Source organism: Quercus lobata, chromosome 3 (assembly GCF_001633185.2).
Source record: "Quercus lobata isolate SW786 chromosome 3, ValleyOak3.0 Primary Assembly, whole genome shotgun sequence".
Classification (NCBI taxonomy): Eukaryota; Viridiplantae; Streptophyta; class Magnoliopsida; order Fagales; family Fagaceae; genus Quercus; species Quercus lobata.
Window position 1 is genome coordinate 63,834,516 of NC_044906.1, and position 27,188 is coordinate 63,861,703.

Genomic DNA, 27,188 nt, shown 5'->3' on the forward strand with positions numbered 1-27,188 from the left:
GGGGTGGTGGAAGGGGATTCCTTTTCTGTTGGGATCCCTGCCCGGTTTCTCGGTCAACGGAATCTGTTACAAACTCTTTCAAGTACCCGGCCCTTGCTAGCTGTCCGAGATGATCTTTTAATACCCGGCACTGTTCAGTCGTGTGCCCCTTGTCTCTGTGATAGGTGCAGTATAGGTTTTGGTTCCTCCGAGATGGGTCGCCCCCCATTTTGTTCGGCCACCTGAAGAATGGCTCGTTTTTGATCCGTTCCAGGATCTTGTGCACTGGCTCTTTAAACACCACATTGACCCCATCGATCTGCACCTCTGGTCCCTGCATTCTGAAGTCTCGTTTCGGTTTTGCCGGCAAAACGCTTTGCCGAGATCTCCCCACTAAAGGAGCTTTCCCCCTGCTTTGCAGCCGGTCATCTTCCAGGCGTTTGTACTCCTCTATGCGTCTCATCAGTTGCCTCATGTCCTCGGGGGGTCTTCTCGTCAGTGACTCCCGTAATTCAGAATCCTCAGGGAGCCCCATTCTGAAGGTGCTTGCCGCAATTTTCTCGTTTCCTCCACCAATCTCGTTGTAGAGTTCCCAGTATCGGCTGGCATAACTCCGAAGGGTTTCCCCAACCCTCATCTTCATGGAAAGTAGTGCGTCAACCGGCTGTTGCACCCGGCTACATGTCACGAACCTGCTGCCGAATTCTTGAATCAGCTCGGCAAAGCTGTGTATGGAGCCCTTCCGCAAACCATTGAACCATCTCAGTGCCGTGGAACCGAGACTAGAGGGGAAAACCTTACACATTAATGCATCGTTGTGCGCATGCAAAGACATCATGTGGATGTAATGGCTAACATGCTCCACGGGGTCTGTCCTTCCCTCATACGAATTGAATGGTGGTCGTGTGAATCTGCTCGGCATAGGGGCCCGTTCAATTTCATCGGAGAACGGTGACCGGGCCGCCATCCGCAGAGCCCGGCTCATTGCGTCCATGGAGGCATTGTGGTGCAGTCGTTCTTCCGGTGATTCTGATCCTTGGTGATCATAACCGTGCGACCGTGAGCGGTTCCGCCGATGGCGTGGTTCCCGTGATTGCCGGTGCGACTCTTGGGAGCGCGACCGGTCTCGGGATCGATGCGTATTAGACCGGCTGGAGGCCTCACCCTGGTTTCTCCTTTGCTGGGAGTTGCGATTCCTTTCATCTCGCCGACCCCTTGCTTCCAGCTCTAAGTCCATTACCAGTCTGCGTAACCGTTCCAGCTCTCGGTCCCTTTCGTCATGCTGCCGATGCGCCGAGACGTCCGAAACCGTCCAGTGTGTCTGAGCCGACCCTTCTCCTTGTCCGGACCCTTCCTCCCTTCTTGAGTGCTCCCTATCTTCCCGCCTTTTTTGCCTTCTCTCCCTCCATGTTGACCCCCGAGAAGATCCCATGGAGCCGCTTGGTGCACGCTCTCCTGAACGCTCCTCAGACATCCTCGTCGTTTGAGTCTCAGTCGAACCACAGCTTTGTAGGAGGGCCCCACGGTGGGCGCCAATTGTAAGAACCAAGTATGAGGCCTATGGGCCTTGGATTACTATGGGCTCACAATCTATTTGTAGTGGGCTTGAAGATTTCCTACTATGGGTCGTTCTCGGCAGAGAGACTCAAAGCAACGCCCAGTTTGATGTTCACTCTTTCACTCTTTTCTCTCAAAGTTTCTGAACCCCTTTCTTCTCCCAACTTTCCTCTATTTATAGCCAAGGTTAGTGGGGAGATTGTGATTACAGCCACCGTTAGTGCTACTGAAGGTCCAATACTTTCTGATTAAAGTGGATGTTCAGGTGGGAGGACGGTGCGGCATTTATGATCTTGGAACTTGGTTCCATCGTGCCTGATCATGCTCGGCAATCCAGTTTCCTGTGCAAGTCACACCTTCCCGGTAAAGGTTTATATACATGACCGGGAACTCTTGACCGACCACCACTTGGGAGATTGTGATTACAGCCACCGTTAGTGCTACTGAAGGTCCAATACTTTCTGATTAAAGTGGATGTTCAGGTGGGAGGACGGTGCGGCATTTATGATCTTGGAACTTGGTTCCATCGTGCCTGATCATGCTCGGCAATCCAGTTTCCTGTGCAAGTCACACCTTCCCGGTAAAGGTTTATATACATGACCGGGAACTTTTGACCGACCACCACTTGGACTTCAATACCTTACACTTGTTTGTTTATCAAGGAAACTTCAGGAAGGGCGCAGGAGAATTGGACCTTTCTAATGGGCCTGTGTCTAAGGCCAGCATAGGACTGGGCCTGGGGAATGCATGGGCCTGTGCCCAAGGACGGCATAAGGCTGGGCTCCGGGCCTGTATGGGCCCGGGATCCAGGTGCCGTACAACAACAATTTTCACAACATTTGTGTTGACAAATTATTATTGGTGTTTATTTGCGCCAATCAATGACATTACTTATTTACTTATCATTAAAAACCTGACATTTTGATAGTTATAATTTTTTTTTGTACCTCTAGAGTTGTTTTAAAAACCTCTTAAAATGCTTTTTTTTTTTTTTTGTTACCTTAGCTTATTTTGTGCTTATATCTATTTATCTCATCCTTTAATAATTAAAAAAAAAAAAAAAAAAAACTAGATTCGTTTTAAAGTAAGAGCATCTTTAGTAGACTCTCCAAATTTTTGTATAGTTTGAAAAGTGAACAATTACTTGTGTCTTTTACTTTTTCCTTTTCAAATATACTATCTAATAGACTTTTTATCATTTTTTTTTATCTCCTTTAAATATCATTTCTTCATTCATTCTTTAATATTCTTTTATTATTTTTTAATTTTTTTATCATTTATTAATATTCATTTTCAACAATTATTTTTTTCAAATTTCCAATATTTATACTTTTAAATCTTCTAATGGTAATATTTTCCAAATTTCGATCATTTTTGTTAAAAGTATAATTTTAATTTCCATGTTTATTTTATTAATTTGTTTATCTTTATTAAATCAATGCTAATTTGGTGCAAGGCCTATGTAATTTAAAGTTTATCAAATCTATCACCACTCTTGGTGGGATGGTCACTTCACAAGTATAAGTGCTTGTGGGATGTAGATGGTAAGAACTGAAGTTCAAGTATCTAGAAGTAGAATTCTATCTTTTTATATAAAAAAAAAGTTTATCAAATCTATGTAAATTGGAATAAATTTATTCATTAATTTTTGCATAATATTATCTTTTAATTTTTAATAATCATTAACTTATTAATTACTCTTTCGGTTTTATTTGAAGGAAAACCTATCAAATCTTTTTTTGATAATTAAACCTATCTAACCTTAAATTAATTTTCCTTAAAAAAAAAAAATTGTCATTAACTTTTATTAAAATAAAAAAACTTATCATTAAAAAAAGTCCGCACGGCCTTTCCTTTTTGTCAAACACACAGACAAAGAATTATAAAAATAAATAAAAAAACACACACACACACACAGAGACAAAGAGAGAGAAAAGAGAAGAGATATCGCCGATGAAGAATCTCCGCCCTGCTCCACCGCACCGCCACCACACCTTCGTGGAAGATTTGTCTCTCTCAAGCTAAGGACCTATTTGAAAAGTCGCTCGACCAGCGGAGATCAGCCAAGTTAGATCGGCTTTCACCGTCCACCGCCGCTCGTCCTCCTCCACGCTGCCAAGACTGGGTCAGATCGGCATCTCTGTCTATTCGATTCCTATTTCTTTTTTCAATCGTCTGTTTATAGATCCCATCAATGACTTTCCTGAACAGTGAAGGAGCCTCCTCCTCTTCTTCTTCTTCTTCCACTCGCCGATGGAACTATGACGTCTTCTTGAGCTTTAGAGGTGAAGATACCCGCGAAGGTTTTACCAGCCATTTATATAAGGCTTTGTGCGACAAAGGCATCAACACCTTCATCGATGATAAACTTCATAGGGGAGAAGGAATTTCGGAAGAACTTATCCAAGTCATCCAAAATTCATCGATTTTGGCTATTGTCTTCTCTGAAAACTACGCCGACTCCATATGGTGCTTGGATGAACTTGCTGAGATTGTTGAGTGTAAAGAAAAGGACCAAGAGGTTCAAATTCTTCCAGTTTTTTACAACGTTGATCCATCAGAAATACGAAATCAAAAGGGAAACTTTGGAAAAGCACTCGCTAAACATGAAAAGAAGTTGAAGGATAACAAGGTGCAGAGGTGGAGGGATGCTCTAATAAAAGCAGCTAATGCATCTGGGTGTCATTACAAGAAAGGGTATGTATCTGATTGTTGATATCATAGTTCATGCTTTTATTGAGTTTGTACTGTTAATATGATGTTTATATCAATGACAGTTATCAAACATATGTGAATTGTATTCCATTTACTTTATCAAAAAATGCGTCAATTGTTTGTTATAAATCACAACCAGTTATCTTGAATTCGTAGTTCATCTGCTAATCTATCTAATTATATGTTTTCTTATGCTCTGTGATTGTCAGCTGCGCTACATATAAGTCTGAATCTGACTTCGTCCAAAACATTGTTGAAGAGATAGCAAATGCTAAAGTAAATTGGACGCAGTTATATGTTGCTGAATACCCAGTTGGAATAAAGTCTCGTGTAGAGGCCATAGAGTCACTTTTAGATATTGAGTCAGATGAATTTTGCGTGGTAGGGATTTATGGCCTTCCTGGTATAGGAAAGACTACAATTGCAAAAGCTGTTTATAATAAAATTGCTAAACATTTTGATGGAAGCAGCTTTTTAATGAATGTTAGAGAAAATTTGGGGACAGATGCTGGCATAATCAAACTACAAGAGCAACTTCTTAATGACATCTTAGGGGATGGTAATTGGAAAGTGGGCAACAGATTTAGAGGAATCAATTTGATAGAGAAGAGACTTTGCTGTAAAAGGGTTTTTTTAATTCTTGATGACGTTGATGATTCGACAAGAATAGAAAATTTGCTTGGAAAATGTAATTGGTTTGCTTCCAGAAGCAGAATCATTATAACATTAAGAGATAGACACTGGTTAGCTGCCCTTAAAGAAAAAGTTTGTACAACTTACAAGGTCAAGGAATTCAAGGTCGAGCAATTAAACAAACATGAAGCTCTTCAACTCTTTAAAGAGCATGCCTTTCCTGGAAACAAACCCCACAATGAAGATTATTCTAAACTTGCAACTAAATTCATAGATTTTGCTAATGGCCTTCCACTAGCTCTAGAAATAATTGCTCGTGATTTGTGTGGAAAAGCTAAAGATGAATGGGAAAGTGCATTAGATATGTATAGCAAAATTCCCAATAAAGAAATTCAAAAAATACTTAGAGTAAGTTATGATGGATTGAATGACACTGAGAAAGATATTTTTCTAGATATTGCATGTTTCTTCAAAGGATGGTACAAAGATTATGTGGTAAAGATATTAGATGCTTGTGAATTATATCCAAGTTTTGGTATTCCGAGACTTGTTAATAAGTGTCTTGTAGTTGTTGATCAATATGGTAGATTGTCAATGCATGACTTGGTACAACAAATGGGCAAGGAAGTTGTTCGACAACAAGCACCAGACATCCTCGGAAAACGTAGTAGGTTATATTGTTATAAGGACTCGCTTGAAGTACTAACTAGAAATAAGGTATAAGTTCTTTTTCTTCAATTATTTTGCTCTTTATTTTTTTATTTTTCACTAGGTAGAAAGTATTGTATTTTTTATTTAATTTTTCTTTCTTTCTAACATTTTATAAAATATTAGTTCATCAATATTATTGTTTCTTTTTTAATTTCAAAATATTTATATATTTGGAAAATTCTTTTATTTTCTATGGTTCACTTAATGCTTCTCCAATTAGGGATCAAAAAAAATTCGAGGCATAATGTTGCATTCGCCTCAACCAGTAGAGGTGCAACTACACACTGAAGCTTTCAAAAGGATGGAAAATCTCAAATTTCTAATAGTTGAGAATGTACATATTTGTAAACCACTTAAATTTCTTCCCAACAATTTAATACTTCTTAAGTGGCCCGATTATCCTTTTCACTGGCCATCCGAATATTTTCCTGAACAACTTGTTGCTATTGAGATGCCACGTAATTGCATTAGACTGCCGAAGTTAATCAACCAGGTATGATTATGTATATTTTTACATTGGGACTTTGTTAAATTTTTATTTCAAATTTTGTTGTAGTTAACTTTTGGTTTGTTTTCCCTACAGGAATGGCGGTTAGAAAATTTGAAAGATGTCAATTTCGAACGTTGTGAATTTATTACGAAATTACCTAAATTATGGGCCCCAAATTTAGAGAGTTTGGATCTTGCTTTTTGTAAAAATTTAGTTGAGATTGATGAATGCTTTGGATCTCTTGAAAAGCTTAAAAGATGGAACCTCGCTCATTGCAAAAAACTTCAATTTCTTCCAAGCCAACTCAAGTTGAAATCTCTTAAATATTTTTGTCTTACTAGTTGCTCGAGGCTTGAGAAGCTCCCTAATTTTCATCCAGAAATGGGATGTTTAGAGATTTTATATTTAGGTGAGAGTGGCATTAGAGAGTTGCCTTCATCAATCGAGCATCTCACTAAGCTTGATACATTAAGCCTTGATAAATGCGAAAACCTTCGGGATCTTCCAGATAGCATTTATAAATTGCAACAGCTTCGGATATTGGACACTACTACTACCAAATTGAGACCGACATGCAATTTTTTTGATAGCTCTTCAGGATATGGGTTTGTGGAGATGAAACCACTGGATTTCCAGCACTTTGAAAACATAATTGAATTAGATCTTTTAATGAAGCTTGATTACTTCCCCGCATTGGAAATGATAGATCTATCTGAAACCAATATTGTTACCATCCCTGAAAGCCTTAGCAGACTTCCCAAATTAGAATCACTTTTAATTTCGAATTGCAAGCATCTTTGTGAAATTCAAGGACTTCCCCAATCGATAAGAACCGTTCTTGCAGAGAATTGCATGTTGTTGGATTCTCAATCACCAAGCGGGCTATTGAATCAGGTCTCTCTCTTTCTTTAAGATATGAAGAAACAATTTTTGTTACTTTCTCTAAATACTTTACGAGATTTGCTAAAAGAATAATCTTGAATTTTCTAATTGCATGCAGGTAATAGAAATTATAGGGATTTTACCAAATAGAGTTTGTGGCTGTGCAAGAAGCAACAAATTAATGGATCCACAGTTCACCAATTACTTCCCATCTGAAACTAAGGGTGCTGAATCTGAAGACGGGGACATATCAATGGATCCGCAGTTCTCCAATTATTTACCATCTAAAGCTGAGGGCGCTAAATATGAAGATGGGGACATATTATTTATCAAAAAAAAAGAATATGAAGATGGGGACATATCAATGGATCCACAGTTCTCCAATTATTTCCCATATGAAGCTGAGGGCGTTGAATATGAATATGGGGACATTGCTTGTACTCTTCATGTACCAGGAACTGAGATTCCAAAGTGGTTCAACCATCAAAGTGTTGAAAAAACCATATTGTTCTGGGTTGGTTGCAAATTTCCAAAATTGGCTGTCTGTATTGCTCTTGGACCAGATGAGGCACATAAGCGCTTTTATGATTGCTATGTTTTCATTTCCATCAATGGTTGTGAAGAACGTGAATGTGGGTATTTTCGTCCATCTGAAAATAATTATAATCATCTGTTCTTATTTTCTCCATGTCAATGGCTTCTGCAGCAGCATTTGAAAGAATCAAATCCAACTGAACTGAATCGCGTTGAGGTTACATATAGAACCTGTTTTGCTCATTATGATGTTGAACCCAATCCTTGTATTGAGCCACTAAATCCCACCCTCATAAAAAGGTGGGGGGTCCATGTAGAATGCACTTGTCCTCCTCAAGAATCTGTAATACCTAACTTGCCCCTTCTAACTGCTGGACGTGATGATGATGATGTCGTTGATTACCAGCGTGAGTTGACATTTTATGGATCTGATGATAAAGAAGAATATCAGTCTCCTCTGGTCCTTGATGACACATCTATGTCATGCATGAGTTGGCTAGTTGAGCCAACCACCAGGCTTTTTAAGCTATTTTGCTTTTGCAGCCCCAGAAATTTTTCCTGAAAGGGTGATTGAGGCCCTTAGACCTTAGTGCCCACCAGCCTAAACATTTCATTCTGTTCTGTCGAGTAAAAAAAGAAAAAGGTGGTGCTTCCTAAGGATACAACAAATGAATACAACTTAGCCTTGGGCAGGGCAGATATGCATTTTGGCTTAACCGTTAGTGGTGGGTTTTGTTTGTGTTCAACTTCAACAGCCCATGACTTTGTCAACTTCAATCTCTATTCATCATCGAAGAAACTGAGGGCATTTTGATGAACTCAGAGGAAATATGCCTCAATAAAAAAATCACATTGAAACTGTTTCTCCTCTTTTGTTTCTGTCCGGTTTCTTTTGCATTTGATGCCAAGGTATGTTTCCCTTTTTATTAGCACTGTTTCATTTGCGTCTTTTACCCAATGGCAATGGATATCATTATCATATCAACTTATAAGTGTATTGTTTTGTTGTTCTGTCCTGTAGTTGTAGTTGTAGTATCCGTTTTGGGTTTTGTTTAATCCTGTGTGTCTGCTTCGTTTTGTTTTAAAACTCTGTTTATGTGTTCTGTGTTTCTTTTAATAAATATCCCAGTTTTTATGAAAAAATAATTATAAGAACTCTGAAAAAACCAAACTCAGGGGAAGCAAGAAACTGGTTTGCAGACCAGCAATTCTGCAGAAAAAAAAATGGTTTGCAGAAAAGCAATTCTGCAGAAAAAATAAAACTGGTTTGCATTGCAGACTAGCAATTCTGCAGAAAAAAAAATCCGTGAGTTTAGGAGAAGGTGTTGTGTGGGTCTACCGGAGAGAGAGACAAAAAGGTTGAGGGGAAAGAGAGAAGGAAGTGAATAGAGAGAAACTGAATTTTTTATATTATTTGATGGTATAGTTTATATTATCTTAATGAGTTGTATATAAAAATAGAAACTGGGATGTTGGGTGAGTTGTAAAATGAGATGGTAAAATAGATAAAGTAGGTTTTGAGGTTGTAAAATAGAACTTTTTGGAATCCTAGATGGAAATGCTCTTAGAGATATAAAGATTGATTATGAGAAAATTGCTAGTACCCATCCCAATACTCTAATTAGATGGTAAATACTTAGTAACTATTATGTAATTTGTGTTTTCTTTTATTGGGTTTGAGATATACTGGTGTGATGATTTGGAGTGTAGTGTGGAACTTTGTGGAGCTTAATTGTTGTTTTGGTGCTGGGTTTTCAATGAATTTGGAATTGAATGAAGAAGAATTATTCATTGTTTAAAGTTGTACTACAAGTTGAAGATTTAGGTTAGTGGCATGTGTTATCTGCTCCCTCAAAGTATTTGTAAGAATGCATAAACCAAACTTTCCATCACTTAGGAAGTACAAGGTAAAAAATTATTTTAGAAAACTTTCCATCCTTACTGCCTAAACCAAAATTTCCATCACTTAGGAAGTACAAGGTAAAAAAATCTTATAGAAAACTTTCCATCCTCACTGATAGTTATTTTGTATCTTAACTTCAATGTGAATCCACCAATGATATCTTAACTAGAAATTGTGTCCCAAGCATTGTTTATGTTATATAGAAAACTGGTATAGGTTTATCATACTTCAGCATTAAATCTACCTTTTTATCTAATTGTTAGTCTCTCTCTCTCTCTCTCTCTCTTTCAAGTTCTTCACATCTTGTCCTACTCTGCTGTGATCACTAGAAAGGATTTGCAATTTTCTGTTGAGGTTACTAGAACCATATTTCCTTAGTGAAAGTTATTTGGTATCCAAACTTCTATCTGAATTCATGAATGATATCTTAACTAGAAATTGTGTCCCAAGCATTGTTTATGTAAAATAGCAAACTGAGAGGACCAAGAAACAATACCAACATTTTTTTTTTCTTTTTTTTTTAAATAATTGATTGTGTTCTAATGCTTAGCCAGATTTTATTGTACATACCCCCTGTAATGCAATTTAGAAGGACAAGTATTAAATAAACTTTACAAACTAAACAACAAAAGGTATGGAAAATAATAAACATACCATTATGCACTGTAATTGCAATAGAAATAAATTTTGCTATAATCATTACCATGACATGGGTTGCATTTGATTTCCTCTGGGCTTCACTAAATTTTTTCAGTTAAGCTTGGCTTTGAGCAAAAAATTTCCTATTAATATGGTAGTCCTATTGGTAAGTGCTTTGCTTATATTCCTTTTGGAGATTAATATATGCTTTATGGGGATGTTTAGATTTGCTTAGGAATTTTGATTCATGGGGACTGTTTTTGTTAAGGTGGTGATGTTGTTACTGAAAGAGGAAAAGGAAGCTTATAAGAAGCCTAAATCTAAGATAAAGAAAGTGTATTTCTTCCCCATTGTTAGGAAGTTAAAATATGCAAAATATTGATAACCTAAATTGCTTCTTACATACCAAATATGGTGATTGATAATCTAAAGTGCTTCTTACTTCCTAGAAATGCCAAAAGAAACTACTGTTGCACCTGAACTTGGGACCTCTTTGCCTTGAATTGTTTAAGAACTTTGTATCTATGAAGTAATTTAGTAATAGTTTTATACTTTTTTTAATCCAACTTGGTTTCTTAAGATTGGTTTTTCATCTATCCTTTGTTCACCAACATGGCAATATCTGCTTCTTTCTAATGGTCATGGTTTCAGTGACTATTTCTTTGCACTATCAATGTTAAAGTTGTTCTTTATATACAGGTGCTGAAGGTATTACTGTGGCAGTTGCTTCTAAAGATAGCACCCTAAAGGCTGTAGAAGGTAATTGGAAAAAGCCAATAAGCTGTAACTCAAATGACAAAGAAGGAAAGCTACTAAATCAAAGTAATAGAATGAACCTTTTTGCATAAATGTTTCTTCTTCTTTTTTTGGACGTGTTTGCCTATGTTTTTGTTGGCTTGCATAAATGTTTCTCAGTATTTTTGTATCATGCTCCCAAAGGTCATAACGATTGGCCAGTTAGGATTTTCTTTTTAACAAAGATTCTTAGAGAAATTTTAATAAAAATGCAAAGAACCTCATTCAATATAAAGTCATTGATAGTAACCCACAGAATATGAATCAAGATTCAGAGACTTCATTTCTATAATGAAAATTTTATTTTTCTTCAATGTAAAGGTGTACATAATAGATATTATTATTTTCCATAGATTATATTATGCCACAAGAGAATATAAATGGTAATTAGGTAGGACCACAATCGAAATATCCAATACGCTATTAGCAAACGATGTTTAAGAGACATTCCACTTTCTTCCTCTTATTATATTTAGAAGGTAGGGAAATTAATATTGGAGGCATATCTCCCTTTTGGTAGCACGGGACATTTGATGAGTTATGACCCAAAAGTGTCTACACGAAGATAAAGCCGGTTATTCCTTGATGCATCAACATTGCATTCTACCCAGGAGCATGCCTAATTGCTCCTTTTATATTATAACTTATGCTACTTAAGCTGTAAGAACTGCCATTAGGTTGGATCCTGGTAACATTTTTTTTCCCCAACTCAATGTTATAGTGGAAATTAAAAAACAAAGAGAATGTTTAAGAAATTAAGCTTGAACAATCAATTTCAAGTTACTAAAGAGATGAAGAGTTACCTGCACTTTCAAGAATTTGGAGGAGGTCTACTTTGTCTTTGTGGTTTAGAGGTGTTTGAAAGTATCCATGCTAGTAAAGGATGGACTCGGAGCAAGTCCCATGTTTCTCCCATTCTTGTGATCAAAATGGGGAACCATCGCCGCTTGGGCAAGCCAGTGTTGGCCAACTTACTTACATTCTGCTAATTAGGTTTGAAATCTATAGAATGATATGCAATGAACATTATTAGTGATGGAATGGAAGCTATGTACTTATGTGTAATAAAATGAATGATGAATGATGCTACAATTGCTACAAAATTTAATATATAAACTTTAGAAATTTAAGTGCTCATGTTATCGATGTAGTTCCAATTACATTTATTATCAAGTTAGTTTACAAGTCTTATATATAGTAAAATTGAGAACAACTTTAACATTTTCCTAATAAGAAATTGGTCCCTTGGATTAATCGAAAGAGTTGTTAGGATCGTAGTTGGACGGGTATGAGCCTCATTGTAATTAGGCCAAAGCCCATGAATGCCGAAATTTGTTTTGGCTTTTCTTCTTGTTTGATAGCAACAACTTTGCTTTGTGTCACAGACATCATTAGAGATTTAGAGTGCTGAAATCAAGAAAAAAGTTTGTGATGTTATGACAGTTAGCGTTCAAAAGGATGATCTCTCTCTTAAATAATCCCACTCACCTGTTGTACAAGATAGAAGAATTCTAAACTCTTTGAAACACAACCAATTGCTAGGCATTGTACTAATAAAAGCTTGATGAAGATTGCACAATTGGGTTTCATCTCTGTGTGTGTCAGTGAGTTGTGGGATTTGTTTTTGGACTTAGGGTGGTGTCATGGTGTGAATGGCAGTACTTATAGGCAAAAACGTAAGTGTGGACAGAATATTTGGTGCAGCATATGCTTACTGCTATTGCTATTAATTTATCACTTGTGTTGTGCGAAACAAATTCACGGGATTAGCCTTTCACATTGGGAGTTGGGACGAGTTGGGACAAAATTATTGACTTATTTCCACAACTTCATTGGTTTTGTCTGTATTTTTGTGAAAAAAAAAAAATTTAATTATTATTTACTTATCATATTTAAACAACTAACTTTGACTTCTTTTTTCCTTGCTATTAAAGAGTTACAGAAAACCAAGTACAAAAAATAGCAACAAAAATACACTCAGACCAGTAAAACGTCCTCATTGAGAGCAAGAACAACTTCTGTCACATCATTTTCCTTTGCTTTGCGTTTAAAAGTAATTGATTTTCCTAAATTACAAAAGGCTTTATTCCACTTTTTGGAACCAATTTTTTATCTGTACAAATCAACTAAAGGCTTTATTCCACTCTTTGGAACCGATTTATTTGTACAAATAGATTCCAAAGATGCACAATCTTGCATCATACATTTGCATAAACCCAGTTAAGGTTTTCGGCCATATTACATAGCATTTTCTCTATACAACTATTACTTTATGTCTTTAAAATCTACAGAAAATTGTACAAGCCATAATCAACAATGAGTAATGAATTATATAAATCTAGCAAGTTAATGATCCACACCAGCTTCATGTTAGTAACTCTACACATCAGTATTACAAATACACCAATGATGAACCCAAGTGGATGTCTACGAGCCTGAACGTGGAACCAGTTGTGTTTGCTCTTCCCAGCTCTCACATTACGTGAAAATCACTGGAGTATGTCAAATATGTGGAGATGCTAGATGCAAATGTAATCTGACCAGAACAAACCTTCCACTAAATGCGACAGAGAATATTCTAACCGTCAAAGCCAGTAGATATCTCTGTAATGATAAACATAATTTTTTGGCTGAACAAATTCTACTACCAGTAGTCTCCACAAGAGCACTTCCCATCTTTGAAATGATGGAATCGTTGGATATCTCTAAGAATTATCTCCCTATCAAAAATCAATGATATAAGTTTAGCAGCAGAATGACAATCCCCACAGACCCGTAGATTCTTCACCACCCGAATTTTTGTACCAGGGGGAGAGTTTAGAAGCCCAAAAGCAATAGCCAATTTCTCACTATGATATCTTAGAGTAATTTCTTTGTCCTCATCTTCCATGTCTGCATGAAATACTAAAGAAATATCAGGAACATACCCAACCAACTTCAATTCCTTGACTAAGTTGTCAAGTGCCCGGTGCAAATCTGTAGAAACAGATTGCACTCCCTCCCCAGAGAAGAATTCATGCACGACATTGTTCACCTCCACTGAACTACACCCGGGTACCTTCACCACCCCCTTGTCTTTCATCAGCTTCCTCAAATAATTCACATCTTCCCATCTCCCAGCCCTTGCACACAAGTTTGATAAGATCACATAGTCTCCTCCATGAGAGTCATCCAATTCAAAAATTCGTCCAATCACTCGCTTTGCCAATTCTACATTGCCATGGCTGCTACAAGCAGATAACAAGGTTCGCCAAAGTATGGGAGTGGGTTTGATTGGTAATGCATCGATGAACTTATAAGCCTCATCTAAGCGACCAGCTCGACTTAGCAAATCCACCATACATCCATAGTGCTTGATACCCGGCAAAATCCCATACTTGTCACTCATGCTGTAGAAATACTCACAACCTTCCCTTACTAAGCCAGTGTGGCTGCAAGCATATAAAAGACCCAAAAATGTAATTTCATCAGGTCGCACCCTCGCCCTCTTCATTTCTTCAAACAGTGATATGGCTTTGGAACCATGCCCATGAGTTGCATATGCCATAACCATGGCTGACCAAGCCTGTGTATCTCTTACAGACATGTTCTCAAAGACAGACACTGCATCATCCAAGCTTCCACACTTTGCATGCATATCTATAAGAGCAGTGTTGACCTTTACATATTTATCAAAACCATGTATCTTCACATACTCATGTATCCACCTCCCTAAGTCTAATGCTCCTAACAAAGCACAAGATGAAAGTACGCTAAGCAGTGTTACATCAGTAGGCATGAGATTAATCGCTTGCAATTCACGAAACAATGACAATGCCTCATTGGGCCGACTACTTCGAGCATATCCCGTAATTATTGCATTGTAACAAACAACACAAGGCTCAACTATCTTATCAAAGACGCGGCGAGCCGCGTTCACATCATTGCACTCAGTATACATATTTATCAATGTGGGACATACATATATGTTATGGTTGAGACCAAGTTTGGTAGCAAGGCAATGCAATTGTTTACCTTCTTGCAATGCCTTAGAGCTTGCACATGCCTTGAGAAGAGAAGGGAAGGTATAATCATCAGGGATAATGCCAGAGCATAGGATATCAGAAAAGAGCACAATGGCCCGAAGAGGGGCATTGGAGCGGGAGTATCCACGGGCCATGTTGTTGAAGACCACAATGTCTGGTTGGGGAATTTGGTCGAACAGTTGGTGGGCATGGTCCATAAGGGTAGCACTAGGATTGAGAGTACAGAAACTGATGAGCTTGGTGAGGACATTGATGTCATTTTGGAGGTGGGTTTTGATGGTAAAGGCTTGGATTTGCTTAAGCTCTCTGAGAGAAGTGCATTGGGGTAAGAGAGACAGAGGAGAGGTAGTGTTGGGCTTTGGAGGAGAAGAAAATGGGCTGATTTGGAGAGCATTAGCTGCTGCCATATTTTTCTAAAGATTACATCCACATGGTAATCACGTCCATGTGAGTATTGCTTTTCTGGTTGTGACTTGTGGACCTTATCCACAAAGGGAAAAAGTTAATGGATGTGGGTATCAGTTTATGAATTATTTTTTGAAAAATTTTTTGCGTTTAGAAAAATAAATTAATTTTTTTGATAATTTTTTATATTTCTTATTAAAGTTATATCAAATTTATCTTAAAATGACTTATTAATAATTCTCTTAAAAGCATCCTGTTAACATAATCTATCTATAAAACAAACTGGGTTGGTCAAATCCTATATGGCTAAATCATTGGCCATCTGTTGCATTTGGTATACATTAGTTCCTTGCTTTGTACTTAAAATTAATCCGAGAGCCTAATAACTCAACTAGTTAACACTTTTTGATATTTTCAACAGAAACATTCATAATTAAAAACCTTCACATCCTTAACTATAAATCTTTAACTAACAAATTATATATCCAAAAAAAAAAAAAATTTAAGTGACTTATATACCAAGGTTGGAAAAAAAGAAAGTAAACAAATAAGAAGAATGGTGCATGAGACTTTAGTTTTGTTTTTTATTACAATGAATTGATCGTTACAATGATGGGTGGCAGAATTTGAATCCTCACAAATGAGAAGAAGTAATGTCATTGAACTATAAAATTATTGGTGTTACAACAATGGAAGGTGGAATTTGAATTATGATTATCCTCATAAATGAGAAAAAATAATATCACTTAACTACAAAACTCTTGGAATATAAAACTTTAGTTTTATATCAAATTCGAAATGAATATCCTAATCTCCAATCTATTAAGCTTTATACCATTCAAAAAATAAATAAATAAAAAAGGGCCTGGGCTTTAAAAAAAAAAAAATTACATACATAATCAATGAGTTTGGAATCCAAAACATCACTCCCACTATCCATAGATAAAATGAGAGGCCGTTAACAATTTGGGCATAAGATACTCACCCAGGGTGTTAATTTGCACAATTGGTTTAATTAAGGTGTTAAACTAAGTAAAATAGAATAAATTACAAATTATAATCTCTGACTTTGACATATTTTCAATTTAGAACCTTAGATCTTCAAGTTTCATTTTTTTCTCTCATTTAAATTATTTAACTTCTTTTAGTCTACCTCTGTTCAATTAATGGTGTCAAATAATTAAATAAATCCACGAAATGATCTTATTTTAGAAAGTAGGGATTTTTTTTTTTTTGAGAAATAATTACAACATGCTACTAACTCCGCAGTTCGAACCCTTTCCCCCCTAGACTCCCAATCACTTTGTGCATGGGGAGGTGCCAATTCAGCTACAAAACCTTTGAAATTGAAATTTAAAATTTAAAATTTAAAATTGAAATAAAAATTTTGAAATTTAAAATTGAAATTTAAAATTTTGAAATAAAAATGATTCAATATTTTTCTTTATAGCCCAATGATAATTACTCTTTATTATCATAGGTTAGAATTCAAATCCCAGACTTGTTTGCTCCACAATAAAAGACCTCATCAATTTAGCTAACTATAACCCACAAAAAATAAGTCAAAACCTACAAGACCTTTGAAATTGAAATTTAAAATTTAAAATTTAAAATTGAAATAAAAATTTTGAAATTTAAAATTGAAATTTAAAATTTTGAAATAAAAATGATTCAATATTTTTCTTTATAGCTCAATGATAATTACTCTTTATTATCATAGGCTAGAATTCAAATCTCACACTTGTTTACTCCACAATAAAAGACCTCATCAATTTAGCTAACTATAACCCACAAAAAATAAGTCAAAAACCAAATGGTTAATTTCAATTTAACCAATAAAATTAAATTGATTCACTCCAAACATATCCAAATTGCTAGTATTTTGTTATCAAATAGAAACCCAACAGTCCCATGTCGCCACATGTTGCAGCAGCACAACCTTATTTTATGTAACGCAAAAAATTCCAATTCATTTAATTTTATAAATAAATAATAAAAAAATCCATAAAGAAACAAAAACTTAAAGAGACACATGCGGTGTGCCCCACCTTGGACTTTTTATATTCCTCGGAATCTCCGATTAGGGTTCCTAAACACAATATAAACATTTTTGGTCCTCTTCCTGTCTCTTTCATACTCTCGTAACACTAGCAAGAAATGATGTACTTTCTGGTAAGTCCAACTTCTATGTCTTATTATTATTCTTTATTTCTCTAAAACTTTCTAAATATATTTATTTTTTATTTCTCTAATAGTTTCTAATTTTTTTTTTCAACGAAGAAAAAAAAATACATGTAACTAATCATGACTAATCAATCAAGGTTCATAGTCAAGCCCAAAAATTTTAGTACTAAGGCTTTGTTGTTGCACGCTAGTCTGTACTATTTTACCATGCCACATAAAGGTCACTCGGTCACTCTATATGTTATTAGTATACTAATTTTCAATGGCATTGCTTGAATCTTGATAGAGATTTGGTTAAGTCTAATGAAAACCTGAGGTTTTGTTCCATACTGGGACCAAAAAAAAAATCAATAACCATTAATTTGTAGCAGTGAAATACCTCTGGGTTGAAATTGGATATGATGGTTTAAAATTAAAGGATTTGAAGAAGAACTGCAAGTATGAATAGCTAGATATAAATTTAACTAGTTAAGGACTTTGAGTTTTGGAGATTTTGCTCAAAAAAAAAAAAAAAAAAACTTGTGATATACAAATCATTCAAACAAAGAGTTGAAATACAAATCCTGCTCGTTAAATACCTCTATTGTTTTTGTTCTTTTTTAAAAAGTATCTTTTGCATTTTGTGTGAATGTGACTTAGTCTTTGTTTCTTTAATGTTTACAAAATGGTAAGGCATGTTTGTTCAAAGTGTATGCCAATGGATCATTTTAAAACTAGATTGCTGTGTTTGCTGTAAATTCTGATTATCCTTTTATCTTTTCTTTGCTTGATAAAAAAAAAGTGTTTATTTTATTTTCTGAAACAAATTGAAGATGAACGTTAAAAATAGTGAAGAGATTGAGAGTGTTTCCCAACAAAATGGGTTGAATTTTTTTTTTTATGAACACATTGGAATGACCAGTTAAACTGCTTGGCAACAGGCTCATGATGTGCGGTGGGACTTATTAAAGAAACAATGGCATGCTGCCGCACGTCAAAGGCGTGCTGCTATACGGGCAAAACGTGTTCAGTACAATGAAGATCATGAGCAGTCCCTGTGCAATACTCGGTTAAATAGGAGCGGGAAGCAGAAGAAATTTCACCAAAATGGGGATAGGCCATTAGATGAAGGGCAAGTAAGTAAGGGAAAGGACACCGACTGGGGCCTTATACTTTTGACAATAAATAACTAGTCTGGTTTCCTGTGGTATACACATCTGTGTACTTGGGTAGCACCTTTCTTTGATTTTTTAAAAAATAAATAAATTTAATTAATTATCAAATAATAATAATAAAAAATCACCAGTCTACTATTTTACCATGCCACACAAGGCTTACTCAGTCACTCTGTATGTTAGTAGTTTTATTTTCAATGGGTGCTCTCATACTCCCATTGATAGCACAATAGGTTCTGGCATTGCTTGAATCTTGATAGAGATATGGAAAGTCTAAAAAAAAAAAAAACCAATAACCGGTAATTTTCGAAGTAATAGTGGAGTACTATTTTTATTTTTTTAAGTGTCTTGCCCGTTTTCTGTGAATGTGATTTATGCTTCATTTGTGTAATGTTTCACAAAATGGTGGTGAGGCATATGTTTGTTCAAAGGGGATGACGGGTCATTTCGAAAATAATTTGCTGTGTTCTTAGTAAATTCTGATTATCTTTCTTCTCTTTGCTTAATAAACAAAAGGTGAAGGATTGCTTACTAAAGACACAACTTTTTATTTTCTTTGCTAAAATCAAATTGAAGATGACCACTAAACATAGTGAATAGATATAGAACGCTTCCTATCAAAATGGTTTGAAATTTCTTGATGAACACATTGGAATGACCAGTGAAACTGTTTGGCAACAGGCATGTGATGTGCAGTGGGAATTACTGAAGAAACAATGGCATGCTGATGCACGTCAAAGGCGTGCTGCTATACGGGCAAAACGTGTTCAGTACAATGAAGAGCTTGAGCCATCTATGCCCAAACCACTGTTAGATAGGATGGGGGAGCAGAAGAAATGTCACCAAAATGGGGATAGGCAATCGGGTGAAGGGCAAGTAAGTAAGGGAAAGGACCATGACGGGGGCTTTGATCATCTTTTGATACTTGCACAGTCAGCTGAATTACTGTCAGAATCTGAAGTTTGCTTCCATGAGGAACACAGAAATGACGAAAATAGTGAAGGTCGAGGCTGTGAGAATTAATAGTTTGTTTTATTGAATTAAAGTGCTGAATAGTAGCTAATGTCATGTTCATTGTGATTTAATCAGGATTATGTACTGATCCAAATGCTCAAAAGTCAGAAGAAAATCTTAGCAATGCAACTTCTACTGGTCTGTGATATTGTGCACATTTAATTTTCTTGTAACAGTCTTCTATAACATGCTTGTTTTTACAATAATGTTCAAACTGTCATATTTTCAGATCAGAAATATATAGGGACACAAAATGATGGACTTCTTGCAAGTGCTAATGTAGGAGCTGAACAGGATGGAATCTGTTGCCAGGCCAAAATACCTCGCTTAAGTCAAATTCGGCGACAAGCTCGATCTAAAACTCATTTCTTGGTGCAAGATAATAATGGGGAGTACACTGATGATCATTTACAAGGAAGAACACCTCGCTTAAGCCAAATCCGGCGTCTAGCTCGTTCTAGACATTTACAAAGTAAACATCTGAAATTGCAAAGTAAACAATATCTTTCATATTTTCTAGATGCAGCTGATACAATCTTATTAACGGGTTGTGACCAGAACCAGATGAGCAGAATCTAGGAAGAGTTACTGCTGTACAAGGTCAAACAGGTGACCCCTATCAAAAGGGTGATGTGTTATTTTATTTATTGCAATGTGACATTTTTATGTTCTCAGATGCTGTAGATTTTGAATTATCCTTTTGGCTTTTGTTTTTTTTGGATTTAGTTGCAAAGTGCAATCTCCCAAAGGAAAATGGTGTGGATGAACGCCATATAAATATGAGAATCAATCAACCTGCTTCTGGTATGTGTTAGTGTAATTAGTTACTTCCATGTGAGTTTGGGGAATCCTCAAAACCTAGTTGGCTTGCCCTCAATCTAATCACATTAAGTGTATATGCTATATTTTGCAAAGTTCACATGGCTAATTGGTGCTCTATGACTTGTACCTACCAATGTTTTTTGTAATCTTTGTTCTGCTAGTGATTGGAGAATCTGTTTTTCATAGACTATAGTTGCTGACACTGTAGTTTATTTGGCATCTATGATCTGTGGCAGATAGAAGACGGTGTCAGAAAATGCAAAACACTAGTAAACAGTCATATATAATTGGACATCAAAAAGAAATAAATAACAGAACACTAGCGTGTAGAAGTCACAGGTTTGTGGGAGTTAGTAGTGACCTTGGACAACTTAAGGAACAACAACGTCTTGCACGGCATCTTAGAGCATTAAAAATTAGCAAACGAAGGGGACAACTGAGGACAGAACATATAGATTCTTCAGTGCGGGAAAAAATGCATGCCTTGGAGAAAACCCAGGTTGGACTGACTGGTCTAGTAGATCCACATTGCCTGTCATGCATGTCAATGATGTCAAGGGAGCAAAATCTAGTTGCATGCCAGCAAGAGCTGCTAGGAACATTTGCATGGAATAATGAAATGACAGAAACCTACCTCGGTGCAACAAAAATGCAGGGACAACATATGGTCAACCAACCATGGGGCCAGATGCACAATGGGGGAACAAGTTTACTCTTTCCCATTTTAGCAATGCCATTGAGGGAATATTGCTGTATGCCTGAATATCAACAAAGATCACAACAAATTGATGAAAAAATGGCATTAAAGAATATGCATAAAGACTTCAATAATTGTGTACTAAATGATAAAGCCTGTCCTGCAGAGCTGGATGGTAGACCAATGAAAATGGTTCATAAATCTCAGCTAGCTGCTAATTCTTTGAGCCACGAAGGTTATACTTGTTGACGGATGGACACTTTTCTCTATAGTGTTAGTAAAAGATATGTTTGTCATTTATTTTGGAGATCGAATTAATTTCTATTGCTTTTCATCCACTCCTCAATTAATTAATAAATTAGCCAAAGAAAATTATATTGCTGAGTCATGGGACATATATGGTCTGTTGCAACTAATTGGATCTTTCTAGTGTGATGAGACATAATCAAGCTCACATCTAGTGCTTGAATGCATGTCATGTCAGCCTACGTGTATCACATTGAAGTCATTGAATAATGAATTAACTATTAATTGAAAAGTTTGCATATCTGACTTAAGGAAATTCACATTTTCTGGTCGTGTGATGATGAAAGGAAAGAACAGATCTATAAAATCTTCGTACTCTCTCTGTCTCTCATACTTGTCCATTCATTTTTTTAGTGTAAGAAGCACAGATGTCCATTCATTTTTAAATAACTTAAAAACCATAATTTAAGTTCCTTTTCTTATTGGTGGGGTTTTGAAATTTGGTTATTGGTATAAATAGTACATGATTAATAACTTTAGTCCATTGTGGCTCTTATATGGACAAATAAAAGTTATCATGTTTCATCTCTAGGTTGCTTTTACATTGTATACCTGTATGCACATCCTTGATTAGATCCATATGTGTATTGACATCATCATGTTCCTTTGGCAGTGACTGTGGAAACTGAGAAGAAAAGTATGTGTCAACAATTAAGTCAACTAAAACGTGAAGTACGTATGGGGATTCAACATGATGTAACTCAGCAATAAGGAGTACCAGATAGAAATAAAGGTATACATCAATTTTTTTCTTATAGGGATATCAAATGTGAAGAATTTTTTTCCTCTTCTTTGCAAAAGGTGAGAAATTTCAAATTATCCACAGTTGTCACCATTGAACTAGTGCTTTACCTTGAAGTAGTGGCCCCATGCAATATGTGACTACACAACCACCCTCAAAATTTTCATTTCCACCACAATATTGGTAACCCACTCAATCTGCACTTCACTAATACTGCTACTACAACAGAAATTTGCATGATTGTCGAGCATCTATCAGTTCAAAATGATCTGCACTTCACTAATACTGCTACTACAACAGAAATTTGCATGATTGTCGAGCATCTATCAGTTCAAAATGAATGGTGAATACTCCATAAGTAAAATGAGAAATTTAGAATTTCAGCTTACACAATTTAACAATAAACCAGGATATGTGTTGTCATTTGTCACTAATATTTAACTTATACAATGTTCATTATTGTTAAATAATCTGTGCACCATAGATCTGTTGGCTATCAAGAACTGTGTACTTTAGGCATGTACATCAAATCTATTAACAATCCACTTTTCGCCATTTATATAAGTCAATGCTCAATAGTTTTCATTCTATATTGTATCCAAAGAGAAAATTACAGTCCAACATACATATGTAGAAGACATGTTTGCTATTCTATCTAGTATCCATTTTGCAGGAAAACATCTCTGCCCTGAACAATGTGAATGAAAAATACCATAAATTTCAATTTGAGCTTTCCGATTTATTGTTTCCCTTAACAACAAATTTTATCCTGAATGGCATTTGACATCCACATAATTTGACCGACCAGAGATCATTTTTATAATATCTGTATGTATAGAACTTGTTTTGCAATTTGTTTGAAATTCTGATTTACATGCAGAAGAACACAGTGCAATTTGTGATGCATAGCTGTGTAACTGATAATGTTTAAAATCAGAAGCCGTTATTTTGTGTTCCAGACTCAAGCTGAGATAGAGGAAGCCAAGTGGCTATGTACGGCTTCCATCGGCTGTTTACTAATTAGCAGTTTTTAACAAAGATATGGTAGGGATATTCTTTGATACTTTTAAAAGATAACATATATTTTGTGCCTTTTTTTTCCTTGTACAGATGGGATATTTGCACATAGTTTGCACAAAAAATAACTGATTTCAATTGTTTTCCTACTATTTCATTTTAAGGTGGTGATTGGCTGGGTTCGAGCTTTGATTCTAGGGTACTGAATGCAGCCAATTAAAATTAAATCAAAATCATGTAGCAGATTTGATAATGGCTAGTGTAGTCTTTGACAGAATTTCTTCTACTTTATGCTTAACCTGGTACCGATCCCAGCAGAAACTTTTGTATGTCTAAGCCTAGCCACAGCTACACATGACTGTGTATTATACTACACAGCAACTTGAATTCAGATATGAGTATATGACATGAACGTAGACTTGTATGGTATGGAGTGCCAGAAGAGCTTGAATTTGGCTGATTCTTTAGGCCAAGTTTCCAAAAGGGTTCTTTTTACCTGTTATAGAATTTTATCCCATTTTAAGCTTTGAAGAGAGATTTAATTGCTAAATTTTCATGATGCAAAGTGAAAAATACTCCGAATCACCATCATCTGTGCAAGTCATTTGGGATAACATCATCAGTGATTAGTAAGAAATTTGTATCTTAGTGGGGGAGAATATTATAGCTTTGATTATTTCTTTTGGTCTAAATATGCAAATATGAAATTATCAATTACTTTTGCTGCTTATTTCATCGACAGAAAATTGAATTTGTGTTGCATGTCTTTTTTATTCTTCTGTGAGCCGACTTATATGCTTACTGGGTAGAACTTGTATTTTCATCTGGTAAGAATCAAACTTATTAGTTAATCTTATTAATCACAAGTTCAAGTTGCCATCTTGAACGTCAGAGATGGTTTACAATTTGTTTCAAAGAAGTATAGGTACCCACTACACCAACAAAAGAACCTATAACTAAGATCCCCACTATTATTATCAACTCTAACCCAAAACTTCGGGCAGTTTTGTTAATCTTTAGGTAACATAGGCATGGTAACAACATTGAGGCTGTGACACTCAAAAAAGCACCAACAAATGCCATAACGTAGCCAAAAAATGGTACTGTCAATGCCACAACTGCTGTGCTGATCACAATTGCTGTTCTGATGAGGACACTACTTAATCGACTGCTTCCAGAAGGAAATTTGTATTCAATAGCATCAGCAATAGGAGTTATTATAACTGCATACTTAGCAAGGGGATTCACTAGTGTAGTGTAAATTGCTATTTTTGTATTAATTTTTCTAATTGGAAGATTTAATGTCACTTGAGAGTTCAAATTTTCTCCATACATCAGGTAGCCTAGGATGGCCATTGATCCATAGTTGATGGTGCTGGTGACAAAACAGACCAGCAAAACCTGCAATAAGAGACAAAAGTAGGGAAAAAGAACCTGTTAATGCTTTACGATCTTCAACCTTTATATTTTAACGTTAAAAGAGCCTGTAGTGGAATCCATGATTGTACTTTTTTTCTTTTTCTTTTTTTGCTGAATATTCAATGAAATTTCCTTTCAGTAGCTGAGGTACAATGACTTTTGTTTGTTTTTTTTTTTTTTTTCCTCCCCTCCTCTTTTGGTGTTGTTTTGGTTTATATATACAAGGACATTATTAAAAGAGTATTTTGATGAATCCATTATTTATTTTTATCTTCCATGCTTGCAAAAGATTAAGATGAAGATCAATAACTATCTCATCTTAAAATGTTCAAATTTCAAGTGTTTTTTTATTTATTTATTTATTTTTTTTTATAATTTTAAAATTATACACAAAACATGAGTTTATAGATTAGATAGTAAATAATATTCAATTAACATGAAACTTGGTATGGGTATCAACAACAATGAAAATATGTAATCCAAAGTTTGGATTTGTAAACTATTTATTTTTTAAAAAGTTAAAAACTATTGTAACACTTGATATAAGTCTATGTTTCTATTTGCACCACTTAATGTCTTTTTATCAAATTAATAATTTCAAATATTTCACTAGATCTTAAGTTTGCATTCCCCTTAACAGCACATCAACTTTCATATTAATTGGATGTTATCATGCTATTTAGTATTTACCATACAATCCATGAATTCATGTTTTATGTATAATTTTTTAAAAAGAAAAGAAAAAACATAAAATTTAAAAATTTTATATGAGATAACAATTGCTCTTAGAGGTTATAAAAGGAAAATGCTCTCGAACTAGTTGATTTTTCAAAATACAAATTCAATAAAAAAAATTATTGAGTAGTGTAAGATTATTAAACGGATATCTCTTAGTATTTTCAATAGAAATATCCTATGTTTGAATCTCTTCTTTCCAATGTTGTAACTATCGAATTATATATATATATATATAATAAATCTACCAATTATTTTAATTATTTTTAATTTTGATCGGTAACTTTGAGAAAAAAAATTAAGGGTTCGTTTGGGATTCGCTTATTTTGCTAAAACTAAAAACTTTTTGCTAAAAGTAGTGTAAATAAAGGTAAAAGTTAACTGAAATAGCATAGTGGGACTCAAAAATAATATCAAAAAGTGTAATGGGGCCCATAAATGATAGTAAAAATAAGCTAAATAATAAAATAAGTTGGAAAAATAGTTTTTGCCAAACACACACTAAATCAAATGGTTCTATTTCTCATTCTTACTTCCTATTTGGGTAGTGGAGTACTATTTCTTACCTTAGAGAACTGGCTTCTATCTTTCATTGAATTGCAGAGTGTTGGGAAAACTGCATGACCACAATAACAGAAGGTGAACAAGCTTATAGTAGTAGGCAAGCCACCCACATTCAAAAGCTTTCCCCCTTCATGGAACCCCACACCATCAACTGCACCAGCCCAGAAAACACAACCAAGCACAATAACAGAAGCCATGACCCCTCCAGCAGAAAAATAGGACAAGATACTAAAACTCCTCAACCATGTAGTTGGCAGAATTATAAGGGCAGTGAGCAGAACAAAGCCTTGTTTCCCTCGAACCTTTAGGCCTGCAATTTTGAACCCCATGTCTGGAAACAACTTGTCTAAATTGTCACCTTCTAATATCAGAAACGCAACTGCAACTAGGTACAGCTCAAGGTACAGGAACATGGATACCATGGCTCTTCCTTTGCATCCAAAGGCTGCCTCACCTATATCAGGATAATTTTTTATGGCAGGCTTTGCATCCATACACCGTTGTAGGAGTAATCCTGTGTACCAGCAGAGAATTGCTACTAGGAATAGAAATAGCAAGCTCAGCCACCCTCCTTGTGAAAGTGCATATGGAATTGATAGTATCCCCACACCTGGAATAGATAGATATTCATGCTAAATATCACTATGTTTGTGGTGACAAACAATTGCATGCACCACAAATTCATGCTAGATAGATTCAATACGTGCATCAACAGTCAGTCATGACATCTGAATACATGAATTCATGATCTAGAATAAACCATGCAGCCATAAGCAGTCAAGCAGTGATTCACAGGAAGAATCATAAGCTTATTCATAGGAAGAATCATGTTTACTTTGTTTCTAAGTCGCCCTATGACACAAAATGGTATGTTTAAAGACAACATTTTTCACAACTGTTGACATTACTTATTGTGATAGGCGCATGATAAAAGTACTCTAAAGTAGTAAACTAAGTGAAATGTGATGTTATTCCAATCACAATAGACTACGTCAACAATTATTTTTTAAAAAAATTGTGAAAAATGTTGATTTCTTAGCATTACTCGATATAAAAAGCATACTCTCCAAGAGATAGAGAGAGAGAGAGAGAGAGACCTGATAAGGTATTGACCCCATTGACGCAAGTTTTGAGAAAGGTGGTGCCTTTGCCTGGTTGCTCCAACTGTGGGAGTTGGTTTTGGCTCTCCACTCCCTCTGCTTTTAGGTGTTCCATCTTTTTTTGCCCACTATACAAAGTGTTGGGTTCATTTAAAGAGAGAAACCG

At 35.6% G+C, this 27,188-nt stretch overlaps 4 protein-coding genes and 1 pseudogene across 5 annotated transcripts; 2 read left to right on the forward strand and 3 right to left on the reverse strand.

Moving 5' to 3' along the window:
• The first annotated feature begins 3,416 nt into the window (after positions 1–3,416).
• On the forward strand, positions 3,417–10,892 carry LOC115982791 (TMV resistance protein N-like). Of its 2 annotated transcripts, XM_031105505.1 has the most exons (7): positions 3,417–3,691; positions 3,726–4,233; positions 4,461–5,601; positions 5,816–6,088; positions 6,179–6,979; positions 7,086–8,410; positions 10,743–10,892. In XM_031105505.1, the coding sequence occupies exons 2-6, from the start codon at positions 3,731–3,733 to the stop codon at positions 8,061–8,063; spliced, it is 3,696 nt and encodes a 1,231-aa protein (XP_030961365.1). In that variant the 5' UTR covers positions 3,417–3,691; positions 3,726–3,730; the 3' UTR covers positions 8,064–8,410; positions 10,743–10,892. The 2 variants fall into 2 exon arrangements, with proteins under 2 accessions (XP_030961365.1, XP_030961364.1); XM_031105504.1 differs by having other exon boundaries at positions 3,417–4,233.
• A 418-nt stretch (positions 10,893–11,310) lies between these two features.
• Positions 11,311–12,428, reverse strand: LOC115979362 (annotated as a pseudogene).
• A 526-nt stretch (positions 12,429–12,954) lies between these two features.
• On the reverse strand, positions 12,955–15,330 carry LOC115978745 (pentatricopeptide repeat-containing protein At2g02980, chloroplastic). Its single transcript, XM_031100603.1, has one exon. The coding sequence runs from the start codon at positions 15,268–15,270 to the stop codon at positions 13,483–13,485; it is 1,788 nt and encodes a 595-aa protein (XP_030956463.1). The 5' UTR covers positions 15,271–15,330; the 3' UTR covers positions 12,955–13,482.
• Positions 15,331–17,425: 2,095 nt separating this feature from the next.
• On the forward strand, positions 17,426–21,439 carry LOC115981261. The gene is made up of 8 exons (XM_031103421.1): positions 17,426–17,440; positions 18,373–18,567; positions 19,288–19,609; positions 19,696–19,758; positions 19,850–20,092; positions 20,179–20,229; positions 20,347–20,424; positions 20,679–21,439. The coding sequence occupies exons 1-8, from the start codon at positions 17,426–17,428 to the stop codon at positions 21,386–21,388; spliced, it is 1,677 nt and encodes a 558-aa protein (XP_030959281.1). The 3' UTR covers positions 21,389–21,439.
• A 2,594-nt stretch (positions 21,440–24,033) lies between these two features.
• Positions 24,034–27,188, reverse strand: LOC115982028 (amino acid transporter AVT1I-like). The gene is made up of 3 exons (XM_031104498.1): positions 27,020–27,188; positions 25,925–26,532; positions 24,034–24,605 (listed from the first exon to the last, which is right to left on the reverse strand). The coding sequence occupies exons 1-3, from the start codon at positions 27,135–27,137 to the stop codon at positions 24,093–24,095; spliced, it is 1,239 nt and encodes a 412-aa protein (XP_030960358.1). The 5' UTR covers positions 27,138–27,188; the 3' UTR covers positions 24,034–24,092.